This window comes from Alligator mississippiensis, chromosome 5 (genome assembly GCF_030867095.1).
Source record: "Alligator mississippiensis isolate rAllMis1 chromosome 5, rAllMis1, whole genome shotgun sequence".
Classification (NCBI taxonomy): domain Eukaryota; kingdom Metazoa; phylum Chordata; order Crocodylia; family Alligatoridae; genus Alligator; species Alligator mississippiensis.
The window spans coordinates 172,964,808-172,980,280 of NC_081828.1; the positions used below are offsets into that span (position 1 = coordinate 172,964,808).

The 15,473-nt window shown below is 43.6% G+C and overlaps 1 protein-coding gene across 11 annotated transcripts in view; it reads right to left on the reverse strand.

Annotated features, from left to right (window-relative positions):
* PPP1R9A (protein phosphatase 1 regulatory subunit 9A) overlaps nt 1–15,473 on the reverse strand; it is a 256,192-nt gene that overhangs the window by 26,526 nt on the left and 214,193 nt on the right. For 6 of the 11 annotated variants that reach the window (XM_019497853.2, XM_019497854.2, XM_059728981.1 and 3 more), the window contains exons 12-14: nt 13,496–13,534; nt 2,110–2,267; nt 1,269–1,560 (exon numbers count right to left, since the gene is read on the reverse strand). In XM_019497853.2, the coding sequence (XP_019353398.1) occupies nt 1,269–1,560; nt 2,110–2,267; nt 13,496–13,534 (489 nt within the window). The remainder of the gene's footprint in view (nt 1–1,268; nt 1,561–2,109; nt 2,268–13,495; nt 13,535–15,473) is intronic. The other 5 variants (XM_059728989.1, XM_059728983.1, XM_059728987.1 and 2 more) reach the window with 3 other exon arrangements.

The window sequence follows — 15,473 nt, forward strand, 5'->3', positions numbered from 1 at the left end:
ACTCTAAAAATACCAGAACCGGCCATCCGTAGGCTATTCACTGATGAAGTGCTTCTAATTTCAAACTTGCTACAGGTCTGCACCCAACTAAGACTCGTTAGGACTTTGTATTTTATTCCAACTTGTCAGCAAGCACACAATTAGTATTATCATGCACCAGACCATACAACAGGGATCTCTGCAGTCAGCGCAAAAATACAGGCATTTGGGCCTGCCTGTTAAAACCCAGTATGGCTTCATAAATTCACATTGTTTATCAACATATTATGGCACGAAAACTTGACATATAAAAGCAAGTGACATTTTCAATAGTAGTCAACAAAACTAGAAAAAAACCCACTATTTTTCAGTTAATTTTAAGTCAAAATCTTTTATGAAGATTTTAAAGGTTCAGTCTTGCAGTCCTTAATTTAACCACAATTCTTTTACAATATGGGCAATTTTGCTTAAGTAACAAGGAGTGCAGGGTATGAACTTCAGTGAATGCACACAATGTAAATCCATGTGACTGAATCTACACAGGTGTCAGAAAATGAAGTTTGTACTACATTGTGCTTTTAAAATGCTGAACAAACTAATCTTTGCCTACCCAAATAATGCTTTGGTAGGAATGCATTGTATTCCTAGGAAAACAGAAAAATAACAACTTGGCTATGCTTTGTAATAAGCCATAGGACAAGTTGCATTTAGATTGGAGGGGTGTTCAGCTTTCGGTTTCTTGTCTAATCAAGAAGACCACTTCGCTTTTCAACTAGTAACAAACTCCAAAAACTGAATTATCCTCTAACTAGTGCCCCCACCATGAAAAACAGGGACCAACATTGGACTCAATTTAAGTGGGTGACACTTTATTAAAACTGCTATTCAGGATTTTAGTACAAATGTTGAAGAAGTTTCTCAAACACTAGTCTTGGGTATTCTGCTCAGAGAATATGTCCAGCTGTCTGAAATGTTTTGAATTTTGGAAAAAAATAAACCAAATGGTTCACATTTCAAAATAATATGGAAAAAAAAATGTTGCGACTTTTTTCTCCTTTTCTCAAGCAGCTCTAAGAAAAAAGTAAATGATTTCTGGTCTTGATTTAAACTCTGACCTTTCTTCATGCCACCAAATGAAAACAACTGATACTTCCCGACTTCAAGGCAGATGAGAAAAGCCCTGAGAAGATGGCCATTTTAGTCACAGGGCTAAAACAACAGGACATGCACACAAAGTAAATATAAGCAAGGGAAACAACGCACTGATTTATTTGGAAAAATGATTATACCTTCATCTTGTACAACAATCCTGCCCATTGAGTGATGCAAAGGAGATGCTTCTGAGCTGCGACCGGATTTTGAAGGAGAGGATAGTGGAATGCCACCTTGAGCACAGTAGGAAAGAACACCTCCTTTGTGCTGCTGTCCTCTTTCCTGGTTTTCAGCTACGTTGCCAAATGAGAATGCTGCACTGCTAGCGGCTGGGGAGAGGGAGGAAGCACCAGAATCTGATGCTGGTGAGGATGCTCTCATGCATATGGGCAGAGGTGGTTTTGAAATGTGCATGGGACTGTCAGACGGCTGTTGGTATAAGAGATTATAAAGCAGGTTATGCCATTTTGTAACCAATCAAGGAAATGTTTACTTTCAACATGCAATCCTTTATTTTAACATGTTTTAGTTCCTTTGTATTTTTTAATAAATATTCTGGTAATTCATAGAGTTACCTTTGAGTATCACACATCTATGTTGCTTACTAATGAGTGGCTTTCAAGTTTGAGTCAGGATCAAGGAAATTCAAAGATCAGTATGACATCACACATAATTCACATTGAGAAATAAACAGATGCAGGATTGAACTTCGTTTTTACTCCCATACAAGTTAAATAATCAGTACAACGTAACACATGGAAGTCGGTCAGAAATCTCTGCTCCTGTGAGAAAAAACAGATGTGCTGCCTAAGAGATGTGACTTAGTGTGCAAAGACTGTTACCCATGGTACACTGGCTGCAGATGAACAAACATTGCCTGTACTACTATGAAAGGACAAAAGTACAGGACGAAACAAATTCCAGGGGCAAGCTACCATCTCATACCATGAATAAGACAGAAGGAAGAGACCTTCTCACCTTTCGTTCAAGGCTATCCTCTCCATCAGTTGAACTGATACTGTCATAGAGCCTTGTTCTAGTAGGTCTCTGCCGTTTGTTCTTTACTGAAAGCTGTGCTCGTGTTTTCAGTGCTTTGGAATCCAGCCTCTCTGTTTCTGGGACTGCCTCATTGAAATCTACAAAAATGGGATTCAAAGCTATTTAACTCCAGCACTCTTTAGGGGAAAATAGCAATTTAATTTTCTTGAGATTACACAGAGGCCTGGTCTGCAACTATGCGTTAGAAAGAGAATACACTCTTTGTACAATTTACCTACATATGTAATTACTGCACCTGGCTATACAAATTTGCTAACTGTGTGCACAAAACACCAGTTATTTGTAACAGCAATTAGCAAATTTTCATGTACAGTTTCAGTAAGTCAACATGGAAATTAGGCCTGTAGTTGCAAACATTTAAAAATCAAATTCAGTAAGGCAGTAGAATATAAGAAAACATACATAACAACAATAACATAACAACTCCTAGTAGCAAAGACAGAAATTATTTGCTATGCGGTAAAAAGCCAACCACTGATATTAGACTGTCTACTAACACCCTACGCTAGCCACATGCAAGGAGGTCTACACCACCATAATGTATGCAAAAAGGAGCAAGAAGAGTGTATACATTAAGGTAACATTCACTGTTCTTTAACTTCTTTCAGCTTCTGGGTGAATAAATTAAACCAACTTAGACTTATTGGGCCAAATTATTTGTTCTTGTTCTGACTCTTTTATGCTACCTAAACAATGTAAGAAACCTGGGCATAGGAGAATTTTCAACTAGGCAAGAAGCTGGTTTTTGCCTACTCTTTCCCAAAGACACAGGTGCAAGGTGGAAAGGAAAAGCAGACCAGATCACTGATCTGTTATGCTATTTCATTTCTGGCAAATAGTAGGGACCACTACCAATGGCTGCAAGTTAGAACAGCCACTTGGTTGCTCTAATTTACATCTGGGCCAAGGCAGGTTGAGAACTAGGAAACCATGATTATCATTCTCAAGAACGAAGTAGATCTTGGCACAAGGAAGAATCTGGTCCCGTATGCCAGAGTATAAACAGGCCTAAGAGCATCTGAGTGTAAAGGAAGTACAAGTGAATGTAAATGAGTGCGACTTGAATTCTGAATTTGACCTGTTATGTTTATGGTGAGGCCCTAAGAAAATATAAAAAAATATTTCTGTACTCTGCATACTTTTACAGGGCTGCAGCCAATTGTGTGTGCGTGTGTGTGCGCGCACACACCCATATACACAGTATATCTATGCATCTGCATTATAAAAATGAGGGATGAAATTGATTAGGTGGTTTTTGAATCCTGCTGGAATTCAATGCAGTTGTAAGAGTTGGAATTGACTACTTACATCAACGTAAAAGTTTATTTATGAGAGAAATAATGCAGTCCAAAATGGTAAAGATTCCTCCTGTGTCTCGGGAGTAGGCCGGGCTAGCTTTGTTACAGCACACCAACTTCTGTAGTCCAGGGCAAAGAGGGAGTGGTATAGCTAACATCACATCTGGCCACCTTTGATTCCCCAGCCTGACTGCCAACATGCCCATTTACAGCTCAGTTAACTTGGTATGGTCTTTGGCACGAGTCTGAAGCGAGGCTCAAAATCATGCCTTCGGTTTCATAGCGAGACACCTCTACCAGTCTTCCGCCATTTTCCTCCCAGAAAGACAAGCTAGGGAGGATTCCTGGTACGCTTCAGAAAATGAAGACATTAGGTTTTCAGTGATATGTCTGACCACACAATCATGAACAGAGATCCTGGTTTTTGCTGTTTAAAAATTGCAAATTCTCTGATTAAAAATATGCAATTCTCTGATTAAAAGACAAAAACTACATTTTTCCATGATTGAAATGAAACACCACTATATATATAGGTATCAGTTGAACACAATGTTTTATTGATATCTTTACCATTTTATAGCCTTTTGGAAGCCTACCAGTGCCTGAATCACGATAGTAAAATAAATTCTAGATACCTATATATTTTGAAGTTTGATTTTACATTTTTTTTAAATGGAAAATTAGAGCTCTCCCTGCCCCCTTCACTCACCAGAACATAGGTCCAGCTGAGGCTGTCCTGTCCTGTCCTCTCCCCCCGCAACTGCTTTGTGGTATTGAGCAGCCCTGATATGCCAGTGCCCTGCCCATGCCATTGCCCCTCACTCCCAAGCCACAGCCCCTTGGCCCTGCTGGTGTTCCTCATTCCTGACCCACATTCCCTCGGCCCTGCCAGTGACCCTCACTCCCGACCCACAGCTCCCCGTCCCTGCCAGTGACCCTCACTCTCAAGCCACAGGCCCACCCAGCCCTGCTGGTTCCCCTCATTCAGGACCCACAGCGCCCCTTCCCAGCTCTGCCAATGCCTTTCACTCCCCACCCACAGCCCTCTGGCCTGCCGGTGACCCTCACTCCTGACCTACAGGCCTTCTAGCCCTGCTGGTGCCCCTCACTCCCCACCCATAGCCCATTGCCTCCCCATCCCTGTTGGAGGGGGCCCTAGCTGCCAGGGCAACAGGACCAGGGACCCAGCTCTGCAGGGTCCTTCACCCCTCCCCCGCCTCCCCCCCACAGGGCCCGGCCACTTGCTGCCACCATGGGAGGCTGCAGCTGCTGTGGCTGGAGCAGAGCATGGACTCCGGCTACCTGTCCCACATGAGTGGCATGGCTGGAGCGGAGCCTGTAGCAGGAGTGGGTGCAGGCTGGCAGCTGTGGGCTCAGGGCTCCCTGCCCTGCTGCCCTCTCTCCCCAGGGACCTCCACAGCCCAGCAGATGGGACCTGGCACAGTAGGGCAGAGTAGGGTGAGAAGGCTTGGGATTGCTGCTGGAAGCCCTACACCACCATGGTGAGGCGCCCCTTGCCCACCCAGCGGCAGCAGGGGTGGCAATGCAAAGTTGTGTCCCCTGCTGCTGCCAGATGGGCAGGGGATGCCTCACCATGGTGGCCTGGGGCTCTTGGCAATGGCACTGAGTTTCCCCACCCTGCTCTGCCCTGCCACACTGGGCTGTGGAAGTCCCTGCAGGGAGGGCAGCGGGGGGGGGGGGGCGGCAGGAGGGGACCTGAATCTGCAGTCACCAGTCCACAGCTGCCTCCACCCCATGCTCAAATCTGGGGGGGCATATGTCCCATAACCCCGTGTGGCAGTGTGCGCAGTGGCAGGGAGCCAGTCATCCTCAGACGAGCCACCTGTGGCTACGTCCCACACCCCAGCCAGATCTTGTGGCCTTACATTTCCAGCCCCGGGCCCCAAGCATCGCCCTGGCTGGGCAGTGCCTCCATCCCCAGCTCTGCCCAACTCCCTACCTCCCTCACAATGGGGGCCTCAATCCCTACTCCACCCCAGACTTACCTGCAGGGAGCTTTCCCATGGATTTCTCTTTAAAAGCTGAAAATCTGCATTTTTCTCCTTAAAAGGAGAAAAATCCACTTTTTTCCTTAGAAGAGAAAATCTGCGTTTTACCACATTATCCCATGGCAAACAGAAAACCCAGATCCTTGATCATGACACATTCATCATCTGTTGCATCCCTTCTGAACAAAAGCATCTTCCCAGTTGATCCCCACCAGCCTCAGGTGTTGTCTTCTTTCTGTTGCCTTTTAAGAACTGATAACCCCTCCCTGGATGTTTCCCTGTCATTTTCAACCATTTTCCCAATATTAGCTTACTAAAATCAGAAGCCAATGGAGTCCACAACACAGAGAGGATGCTAATTGCTAAGGGTGCACTGATAGAGATTTTTTGGGCTGATACTGATAGCCAATTTTAACAAGCCATATTAGCCGATACTGATCTGATTGCCGATATGAGGCCTGGAAGCTTGGACAGCAGCACCTGGCTGGTAAGTCTGCTGTGGGGGAAAGAGAGAGGGGGGAGTGAAAAGGTAAGGTGGGAGGCAGACCGAGGTCCCCACGATGACGGAGGGAGTGGGGCTGGTGCTGGGGCAGGTGCTGCACAGCCAAGGCAGGGCGGGGTGCAGGACAGAGCCTTGGTTTTTCTGGAGGGTTTGGGGAAGGAGGGGGTGGCTCCTGCTGCTGCACACACCCTGAGAGGGCAGGGGGGGGTCGTGTGCCCCTCAAATTCGTCCACAGGGTGAGAGTGGGATGCTACTGTGGGCTGGGGGCAGTGCCGGGTTCTTCTTGGTGGGGGGCTGGGCCAGGGCTGTGCTTGGGTTTGGTAGCAGTGGTGCTGGGAGGGGAGCTATGGCAGATTTTGGAGTGGCTTTAGCTCCCCACTCCCCCCCCCCCCCCGCCAGCCCCTTGGCAGCACTGCTGCCACCCGCCCTGAGAGTAGCGCCGGTCCAACCCCACCGCTAGGAAGAACCAGGCCTGCCCCTGGCTCCAGCCTGCGACAGCCCTCGCCCCGTGCACAGATCCAGGAGGCACCCCCCCCATGCCCTTTCAGGGTGTGTGTAGCAGCAGGAACCACCCCCCACACCCTCCCTGCGTCCCCCGGGTGAGCTGCTCATGGTTCTGTCCCTCACCCCACCCTGCCCCGGCTGTGCAGCGGCTGCCCTTGCTCCAGACCCAGCATCAGCCCCACTCCCTCCCTCACCATGGGGGCCTCATCCGCCATGCAGTATTTATTGACATTATCAGCCACATCAACCAAAAAAAGCAAATCGCTGATGTCAATTTTCCTTTTATCAGTGCCGATATGATATGGGACCTGTGTATTGGTGCGCCTCTACTAATTGCCCACAATACAAACATCCTATTTTGGGTGAGTGGCATAGCAACACTAGTTAATTTCCTGTTTTCCAAACTTCTTTGTTTAGTATGACGCTGGAGAAATCAGTTGTAGATTATAACCTAAATACAACCTCCTCACCATTTACACCACTTGTCTGGTTCCATTCTCACAGTAAAATGATTTGGGAAAGTCGTTAGCACGATATAACAAATTTATGAGAAAACCATGGGAGGACTGAAATAAAAATTGTATAAAATACAGTACTTAAGACATTACATGAGTCTCATCAATATACAGCAAACAGGATTAAATTGACCCACCTTGGAGTGCCCACGAAAGGTTGTCTGAACCTTGGAAGCATTACTTTAGCCTCCTGAGTGAGGAGCATAGATGGACACAGGTGGAGAGAGGTGGATTCTGGCAAAAAGGGGCTGCTTTGAGTGGAAAGGGAGGAGAACTGAATCTGTCATCTCTTATACAGACCTAGTGGTTATTATTCCACTCCACAAAGTGAAAAAAACAGCAAGAAGGGCTGTATGCAGGTTGTAGGGTTAAAATAAATTCCATCACTCAACCCCTGTCTCAATCTCTGTACAAAACTTGAACACTCTTAGGATTTGTGCAGCGAGGGGTGGGTTTCACCTGTAGTGACCTCAAACAATATTTTTAAAGAGGTTACAGGGATACAGTTAATAAAATAACTAATTCTCTCACCTACTTTCTATCTCTGTCACATATACACATAACAGCCTGCCATAAAACTTACTAATTTGATAAACAGGAAGCAGAAGGCTTGTATTTTCAGAGCTGTTAGCTTCCATCCTATACTGCTCTGATTTTTGTGATTGGAAGTGATATTACACAAGGAATGAACAATGAACAACTATGTTTTCACAAAACACAAACATGAGTGCAAAGGTGATCCACTCAGAAATATCTTTTGAACACAGCTTATTAGTCCACTTCAATGTACAACTATTTCAACAAATGGTGTTACCATTAGTGCGGTATTTCTAGAAAGCTTTTAATCTCTGACTTGAAAGCAGCCTGAATATTTCAGCTAGAGTAGGTATTTTGTGAAACAGCAATAAGAACCAATCAAAATGTGTTTTCCCACTGCATGTCAAGAAAATAACCAGATTCCTTATTGGTTCAAGTCTCCCCCATACCTAGAAACACAAACTGTATGAGAAATCACTAGTTTAATATACTTTTCTAATTATGCAGCATTCATAATGCGGCAATTATATGTATGTTACTCATATAGCTATACAATAACAAGGTAGCAATCCTGACTGACAATAACTGGCTTCTATTGTACCCTCTGAAAAACACAGAGCAACAGAGGCCAAGCTGTGCCCCTCTACATGGGACTCAAATATTTTATGTGCAAAAAATATAACATATTTTTCCTTATTTTGAAAAACAAACTATGTAATTGAGCAACTTTAGCACCTTCAGCTATTAAAGTATTGGTTAACTAAAAGAAGTACATAAAACAGCAAATGTTCTCTTACCCCCACTGAGTGAAAGTGTATATGGACTTAACTTACATTTCAACTCAGGCATTTTCCTAGCAAGCTGATAGCAGTTTTCTTGGTTACACTTTGAGCAAACTTTGACAAAGAACCTAAGTATTTGACCCACAGTGGATTACTTCACGGCTTTTCAACAGATTTTCATGCTTCTTATATTAGTTACATTGCAGTAATGCTGCAAAAATGCCAAAGTTATAAACTATTAGATGTGGGTTAAACACTAATATCCAAGAAGATTGTCACCTCCTCATTTTTCTCTACTCTGTTTTATCAGGACAAGGGGGAAATTATGGCTACTTCATGGGGAGAGAGGAGGAGGAGGAAGGGGTAATGTCAGAGAAGATAAACATTCTGCAGAACCACGCTGGCCCTTAAAGAAAGAATGAAGAGGAGCTGAACTGCTTCTATAGCTCCTAATCAAGGGACAGGATAAAATCCTGGCCTTGTTGAAGTCACTGGCAAAATTCTCATAGACCTTAAGAGAACCAGGTTTTCTCCTACAGCCTTCCAGAGGCTTTCCTACCAAAATGGTGGGTATGGCATGCAACTACAGAGTTATGAGATGGTTTATGGAATGTCACGTTACGGATGCATCACATATTTATTTTGCCAGCAAGGCAAAACTTTTTCAGTGAAGGAAAAACTTCAGGTGAAGCTTTGTGTTGGAGAAAAACATGTTTCATTCATATACTCACTATACAGAGGACACAACAGAACCATAGTCATTGTTTGCCTTGTGATCCCATTGCAAAAGTTCAATGGGGCAACTGCACATAGTGATGACTTGCATTGCTTAAGTCTTTCAATTCTCTTCACGAGAGAGGTTTATACACACAATGCCCATTAACATTAATTCAGATCACTTATATCACTCCTTGTGTTCCCACTCCTCTTATAAGCAAATTTAAGAGCTCTCTTAACATTTTCTCTATCAAAGAGTTTGAAGGATCATGAAGTACTTACACTATTCTCCCATCTTGGAAATGAAAACAGAAGCAATCTGAGCATGATCCTGAAAGCCCTCACACACACAGAGCCTTATTTGTTCTTCTTACATTAAATAAATTTCCTCTTTTATGAACCATTCTAATCTCTTAAAAAAAGTTTAAAAAACAGCTCACAAAGACATACTCCTACTGGCCAAAGTTTGCTCCAAGAGCCCTTTTGATTAGACTTGCTTGCAGGAGGTCTAAGAATCATTTTGGGCTAAGGGGTTTCTATTTTAATTATTTTTATATCAACACAGAAGAAAACAACTTGCTTAGTTTTCCCAGTGCTGCTCCACAGGGCACTCATGGCATTTCCAAATCTCCCCAAATCCATTACTTCTGTGCACTGCATTGCAAAATATACAAATGGTACCCAAAGAGCACTATAATTAAAATAGTCTAGGGTACTGCTCATGCAGAAATGAGGGAGAAGTGTGATCGAAGTCAACAACAATGATGTTACCGGACATCTCGTGGGAGGATCACTCAGCAAAATCCGAGCAGTCGCAAAGCTTCCTCTCGTGCGTGGATGACCTCTACCTGACTCAAGAAGTCTATGGGCCAACGAGAGGCAAAGCGCTGCTCGACCTGGTACTGGCTACTGGGGATGACCTAGTTGGTGACCTAGTGATCGATGGGAAGCTGGGTAACAGCGACCACGAGCTGATCACCTTCTCCATCTGCCGAAAAGCTGGCAAGTCAGTCAGCAACTCGGAAGTCCTTGACTTCAGGAAAGCCAACTTTGACAAGCTCAGGAGGCTTGTCACTGGGGCCCTAAGGGACCATGACCCCAGGGAGAGGGGAGTTCAAGAAGAGTGGTTGCTCCTCAAGGGAGCCATCCTCAATGCACAAGCTAAGTCTATTCCATCTCGGAGGAAAGGCAACAAGAAGGCACAGCAGCCCCCCTGGCTCTCCAGGGACCTAGCAGACCTCCTGAGGCTAAAAAGAAAGGCCTACAAAGGATGGAGGATGGGAGTCACCTCCAAGGAGGATTATTCTGCACTGGTCCGGTCCTGCAGGGAGCATACCAGGAAAGCCAAGGCTGCAACTGAACTCCAGCTAGCTTTGAGCATCAAGGACAATAAAAAGTCCTTTTTCAGATATGTGGGGAGCCGGAGGAAAAGCAGGGGCAACATTGGACCCCTGCTGAACCAGATGGGGCAACTGACACCGAGGAAAAAGCCAACCTATTAAATGGGTAATTTGCGTCAGTCTTTCATCAGTCCCATGGGACGCCCATGCCCGCTACAGGACAGGGAAGTCCGGGTGAGGGTGATTCCCTGCCCTCCATTAATGCTGACCTCGTGAAGGAACATCTTGAGAAGCTGCATATCTTCAAGTCAGCTGGCCCTGACAATCTACACCCCAGGGTACTAAAGGAGCTGGCGAGCATCATAGCCCAGCCTCTAGCACGGATCTTTGAAAACTCTTGGTGCTCTGGTGTAGGGGCTGAAGACTGGAAGAAGGCCAATGTGGTGCCTATCATCAAGAAAGGGAGGAAAGTGGATCCAGCTAACTATAGGCCCATCAGCCTGACTTCTATCCCGGGGAAGATCTTAGAAAAGTTTATTAAAGAGGCCATCCTTAATGGACTGGCCAACGCCAACATCTTAAGGGATAGCCAGCACGGGTTTGTTGCGGGTAGGTCTTGCTTGACCAATCTCATTTCCTTCTACAACCAGGTGACCTATCACCTGGACAAGGGAGAAGAGATTGATGTCATATATCTTGACTTCAAAAAAACCTTCGATCTGGTATCCCATGATCACCTCTTGGCGAAATGGCCAATTATCACCTTGGGTCCACCACGATCCACTGGCTGGAAAATTGGCTCCGTGGTCAGACCCAGAGGGTAGTAATTGATGGACGTCACTCATCATAGTGTCCTGTGACCAGTGGGGTCCCCCAAGGCTCTGTCCTTGGACCCATATTGTTCAACATCTTCATCAATGATGTGGACACTGGAGTCAGGAGTGGACTGGCCAAGTTCGCCGATGACACCAAACTTTGGGGCAAAGCATCCACACCAGAAGACAGGCGGGTGATCCAGGCTGACCTGGACAGGCTCGGCAAATGGGCGGACGAGAATCTGATGGTGTTCAATGCCGATAAATGCAAGGTTGTCCACCTTGGAAAGAAAAACGCGCAGCATCCTTGTAGGTTCGGCAGTGCTATGCTGGCTAGCACTATGGAAGAAAGAGACTTAGGGGTCATCACTGACCACAAGATGAACATGAGCCTGCAATGTGATGTTGCGGCTAGTAAAGCAACCAAAACGCTGGCTTGCATCCATAGATGCTTCTCAAGCAAATCCCGGGACGTCATTCTCCCCTTGTACTCAGCCTTGGTGGGGCCGCAGCTGGAGTACTGCATCCAGTTTTGGGCTCCGCAATTCAAAAAGGATGTGGAGAAGCTTGAGAGAGTCCAGAGAAGAGCCACATGCATGATCAGAGGTCAGGGAAGCAGACCCTACGATGACAGGCTGAGAGCCCTGGGGCTCTTTAGCCTAGAAAAGCGCAGGCTCAGGGGTGATCTAATGGCCACCTATAAGTTTATTAGGGGTGACCACCAGTACCTGGGGGAACGTTTGTTCACCAGAGTGCCCCAAGGGATGATGACTAGGTCAAACAGTCATAAACTACTACAAGACCGTTTCAGGCTGGACATAAGGAAGAATTTCTTTACTGTCTGAGCCCCCAAGGTCTGGAACAGCCTGCCACCGGAGGTGGTTCAAGCCCCTACATTGAACACCTTCAAGAGCAAACTGGATGCTTATCTTGCTGGGATCCTATGACCCTAGCTGACTTCCGCCCTTTGGGCAGGGGGCTGGACTCAATGATCTTCCGAGGTCCCTTCCAACACTAATGTCTATGAAATCTATGAACAACAACTGAACCCTTTATATGTGAACCCTCTGTGTCCTGCCACTTCAACTTTACTTCTCTTAGTATAGACATATTTCATTACCCAGGCTCTGTTTGGATTTTCTTTGTAATTTTTTGACAAATGATGGCCTTTGACAGATGCATACTGCTTAGACTTTGGAGAGTTTCACACACAACAAACAGCAATGTATATTCCATATTATGAGGTCCTAACTAATTTTTTCTTTCATTCTGATAAAACTTCTATTGAAGTCAATGACAGTTTATCAAAATTAGATCTTGAAGAGTCGTATTAAAGTACATGATGTTAAGCCTGATCACACAGTGTTGACAGAAATAAGTTATATTTTCCCATCATGTCAGTTAGTGTCAAGACAAACATATATTTTAGAGAAGAGCCACTAGTTGAGAGCACACAACAGCTGTTATAATGTTAGGTCTGTATGATCCTGTAGTGATACAAGTTAGCCAAATTATCCTAACTTTGACCCTGAATGAAGCAGGGTTAATGTTGGAGTAGTTTAGCTACCCCTGTAACTTTACAGTCAAACAGATGCAACATTTGCAGCATAGCAGCCTATATCAGTTTCCACTGATATCAATACAATTGTTACATCCATCTATACCAGGGGTTGTCAACCAGGTGTATGCACAACCCCGGGGGTACTTGAGAAGGCCATAGGGGGTATGCACAGGTGGGGATGGAGTGCCGCCACACATCACCCTGCGCTGCCACGTAGGCGCTTCCTGCCTGGCCGGATACAGGGGATGGGGGAAGCTCGCGCATGGTGGCAGCCACCACCCACTCCACATTCAGCCATGCGCCACCCCCTCCCCCTGCTTCCAGCCACCGGGAGTACACTGATTCAAAAAGGTTGAAAACCCCTGTTCTATACCTTTAGTCATTCTTAAACCTATGGCTCTTATTACCAGCCAAGATAATATTAAATATGTTCCTTTTTACATAGACTATATGTCCTAATTTTCTGAAGAAGACAAGTCCCTGAGAGTTTCTAGTTGAGGATTGAGTAAACATTTCTGAAAGAACTAAGAAACTTGAATCTGATCCCATATGAACAGCCCCATTACAGGATTCTAATGCTGATGACTCATAGTGTATGTGACATACTCTTGGAATAAGCATTGTAAGAACTGAAAAGAGGAGAGTGGAGCTCACCACGTAACTGTCACAAAGACTGCATAATACACTACACATCACAGAACACTGCTCAGGAGAAAAAAACTTACCAAAGACATCATCAGGATCTCCCCACTTTACAGCTCCTTCTGTGAACATGAATACGATGAGTAGATAATGAAAATGTTACTAGACACATGGTAAGTGAATTTCTTAAAAACCTTACACAGGAATAACATTACTAAGAGCAGAATATTTCTTGGAATCTCAAGTTACCCTTGAGCACAGTTAAGAGAGTCCTTTATGGAATTTATTGAGTGAAGAAATATAACATTTTATTCAACATTTTATTCATTTCTTCATTTTGCAAGAGACTCTTTGGAATCTAAATATCAAACTAGGTTCTTCCTGTGTTTTCCATTATACTCAAATTAGGGTATGGAAAGTTAGTCATCTAAATCCACATACAGGCACCTAAGTAAGTGGTACAGCCTTTCAAAACTGCTGCATAAGTCAAACTGATTAAGATTTTTTCAACATAGTATCTTCCCATAAAAAAATATTGATTTACTGAAAGTGAAACAAGTTTGTGGAAACACGTACATTTTGACAAAAGGTCATTAAAAATTTGACATGAAGCATTTTAACATTTTCATAAGAGGACAATTCATTTTTTCATGTTATCCTAAAAGCACTTAAAATCTTGAACTTGGAATGATATATTCCAATTTAATCAAAGTAAAACATTTTGAGTCAAGCCAAAAGGAATAATTTTTTAGAGTTTTTTTAATCAGAAATCTAAATTTTTGTTCTGTTCTGGAACGGAAGAAAATTTTGAACTTACAGACTTTTTACAAAATGGAAAATCTGTTTCTTAGCCACTTCTACTAAAATCCTACACCTCATCTTTTCAGAGTACTTACTAAACTCACAGGAGTACAAATAATCAGCATTTTTGAAAATCAAGCTTAGATACGATGATGGCAATTGCCTTAGATTAGATTTCAGTTCCACATCCACAGCTGTATTTAGTTGCCTATATGTGGAATCAGATATTTTCCTATATGCAACCACTTTTAAAATGTTAGCCTTATGTGATTAATGCTGAGATATGATGATGGCAATTGCCTTAGAATAGATTTCAGCTCCACATTCACAGCTGTATTGATTCTGTAGAATAACAGTTGTAAACATTCACTTTTTGTCAGAAACATAAGCAGCTGTGATGCAGTCACAGGCAGCATGTACGTTGAATATTTTTCAGGTGATGTTCTTTTTTTTAACAAAATGACATCTCTAAATCATACCATTCCTTAATCGCTTTTGTCAAGAGCTCGACTAAAAACTTGACTGTAAACATTTTCTGTAATGGGACCGTTTGGGAGGTATACATTGACTTTCTTATCATCATAACTACTTCTGTAAATTTCTGAGATTCCAAAGTAATAACTACTAGAAAGAAACACACCCAAGCCCTGTGCTGATTTATGGGAAGCAAATCTGCAAGGTCTGCATACCATATAGCAGAATGGTTTCAGCAGGACAATCTTTTTTTATTAGGTTAAACATAGTCGTTCAAATTGATTTGTATATAGAGCAATATTTAGTTTGTGTTCACATGCGAAATAATTGATAGAAATATCAATATTAATGAAGTATTCATATGTCTGACAAAATTGTTTTATTCAATGCATTTTTCTACACCAGTTTTAACTAGACTTTAAATATTATTAAATACTTATATAATAAAGAGCTCATAGCCCATGATCACAATCAGTGTCACTCCATGCAAAGGACTGTAGAAATATACAGGTAGGCATTTTTTCTGCCCCAAATTATTTTAATCTGATACCCCAAACCTACAATTAGCTTTACCTGGGCCTGAACTTTCTTCCTGGGAGGAACCAGCTGCAGCTGCTGGGGCCTAAAAATCTAACTGGAAGCCTGGTGATTACTACTGATTTTTCTTTGGTACAATCTGAACATCTGAATACCACCAGAGACAACTACAGGTAACACCTGATGTGCGATATCTAAAACCATGTTTATAGCTGGTTCTTTGGTTGCAGTGTATATCAAAACCTTAAC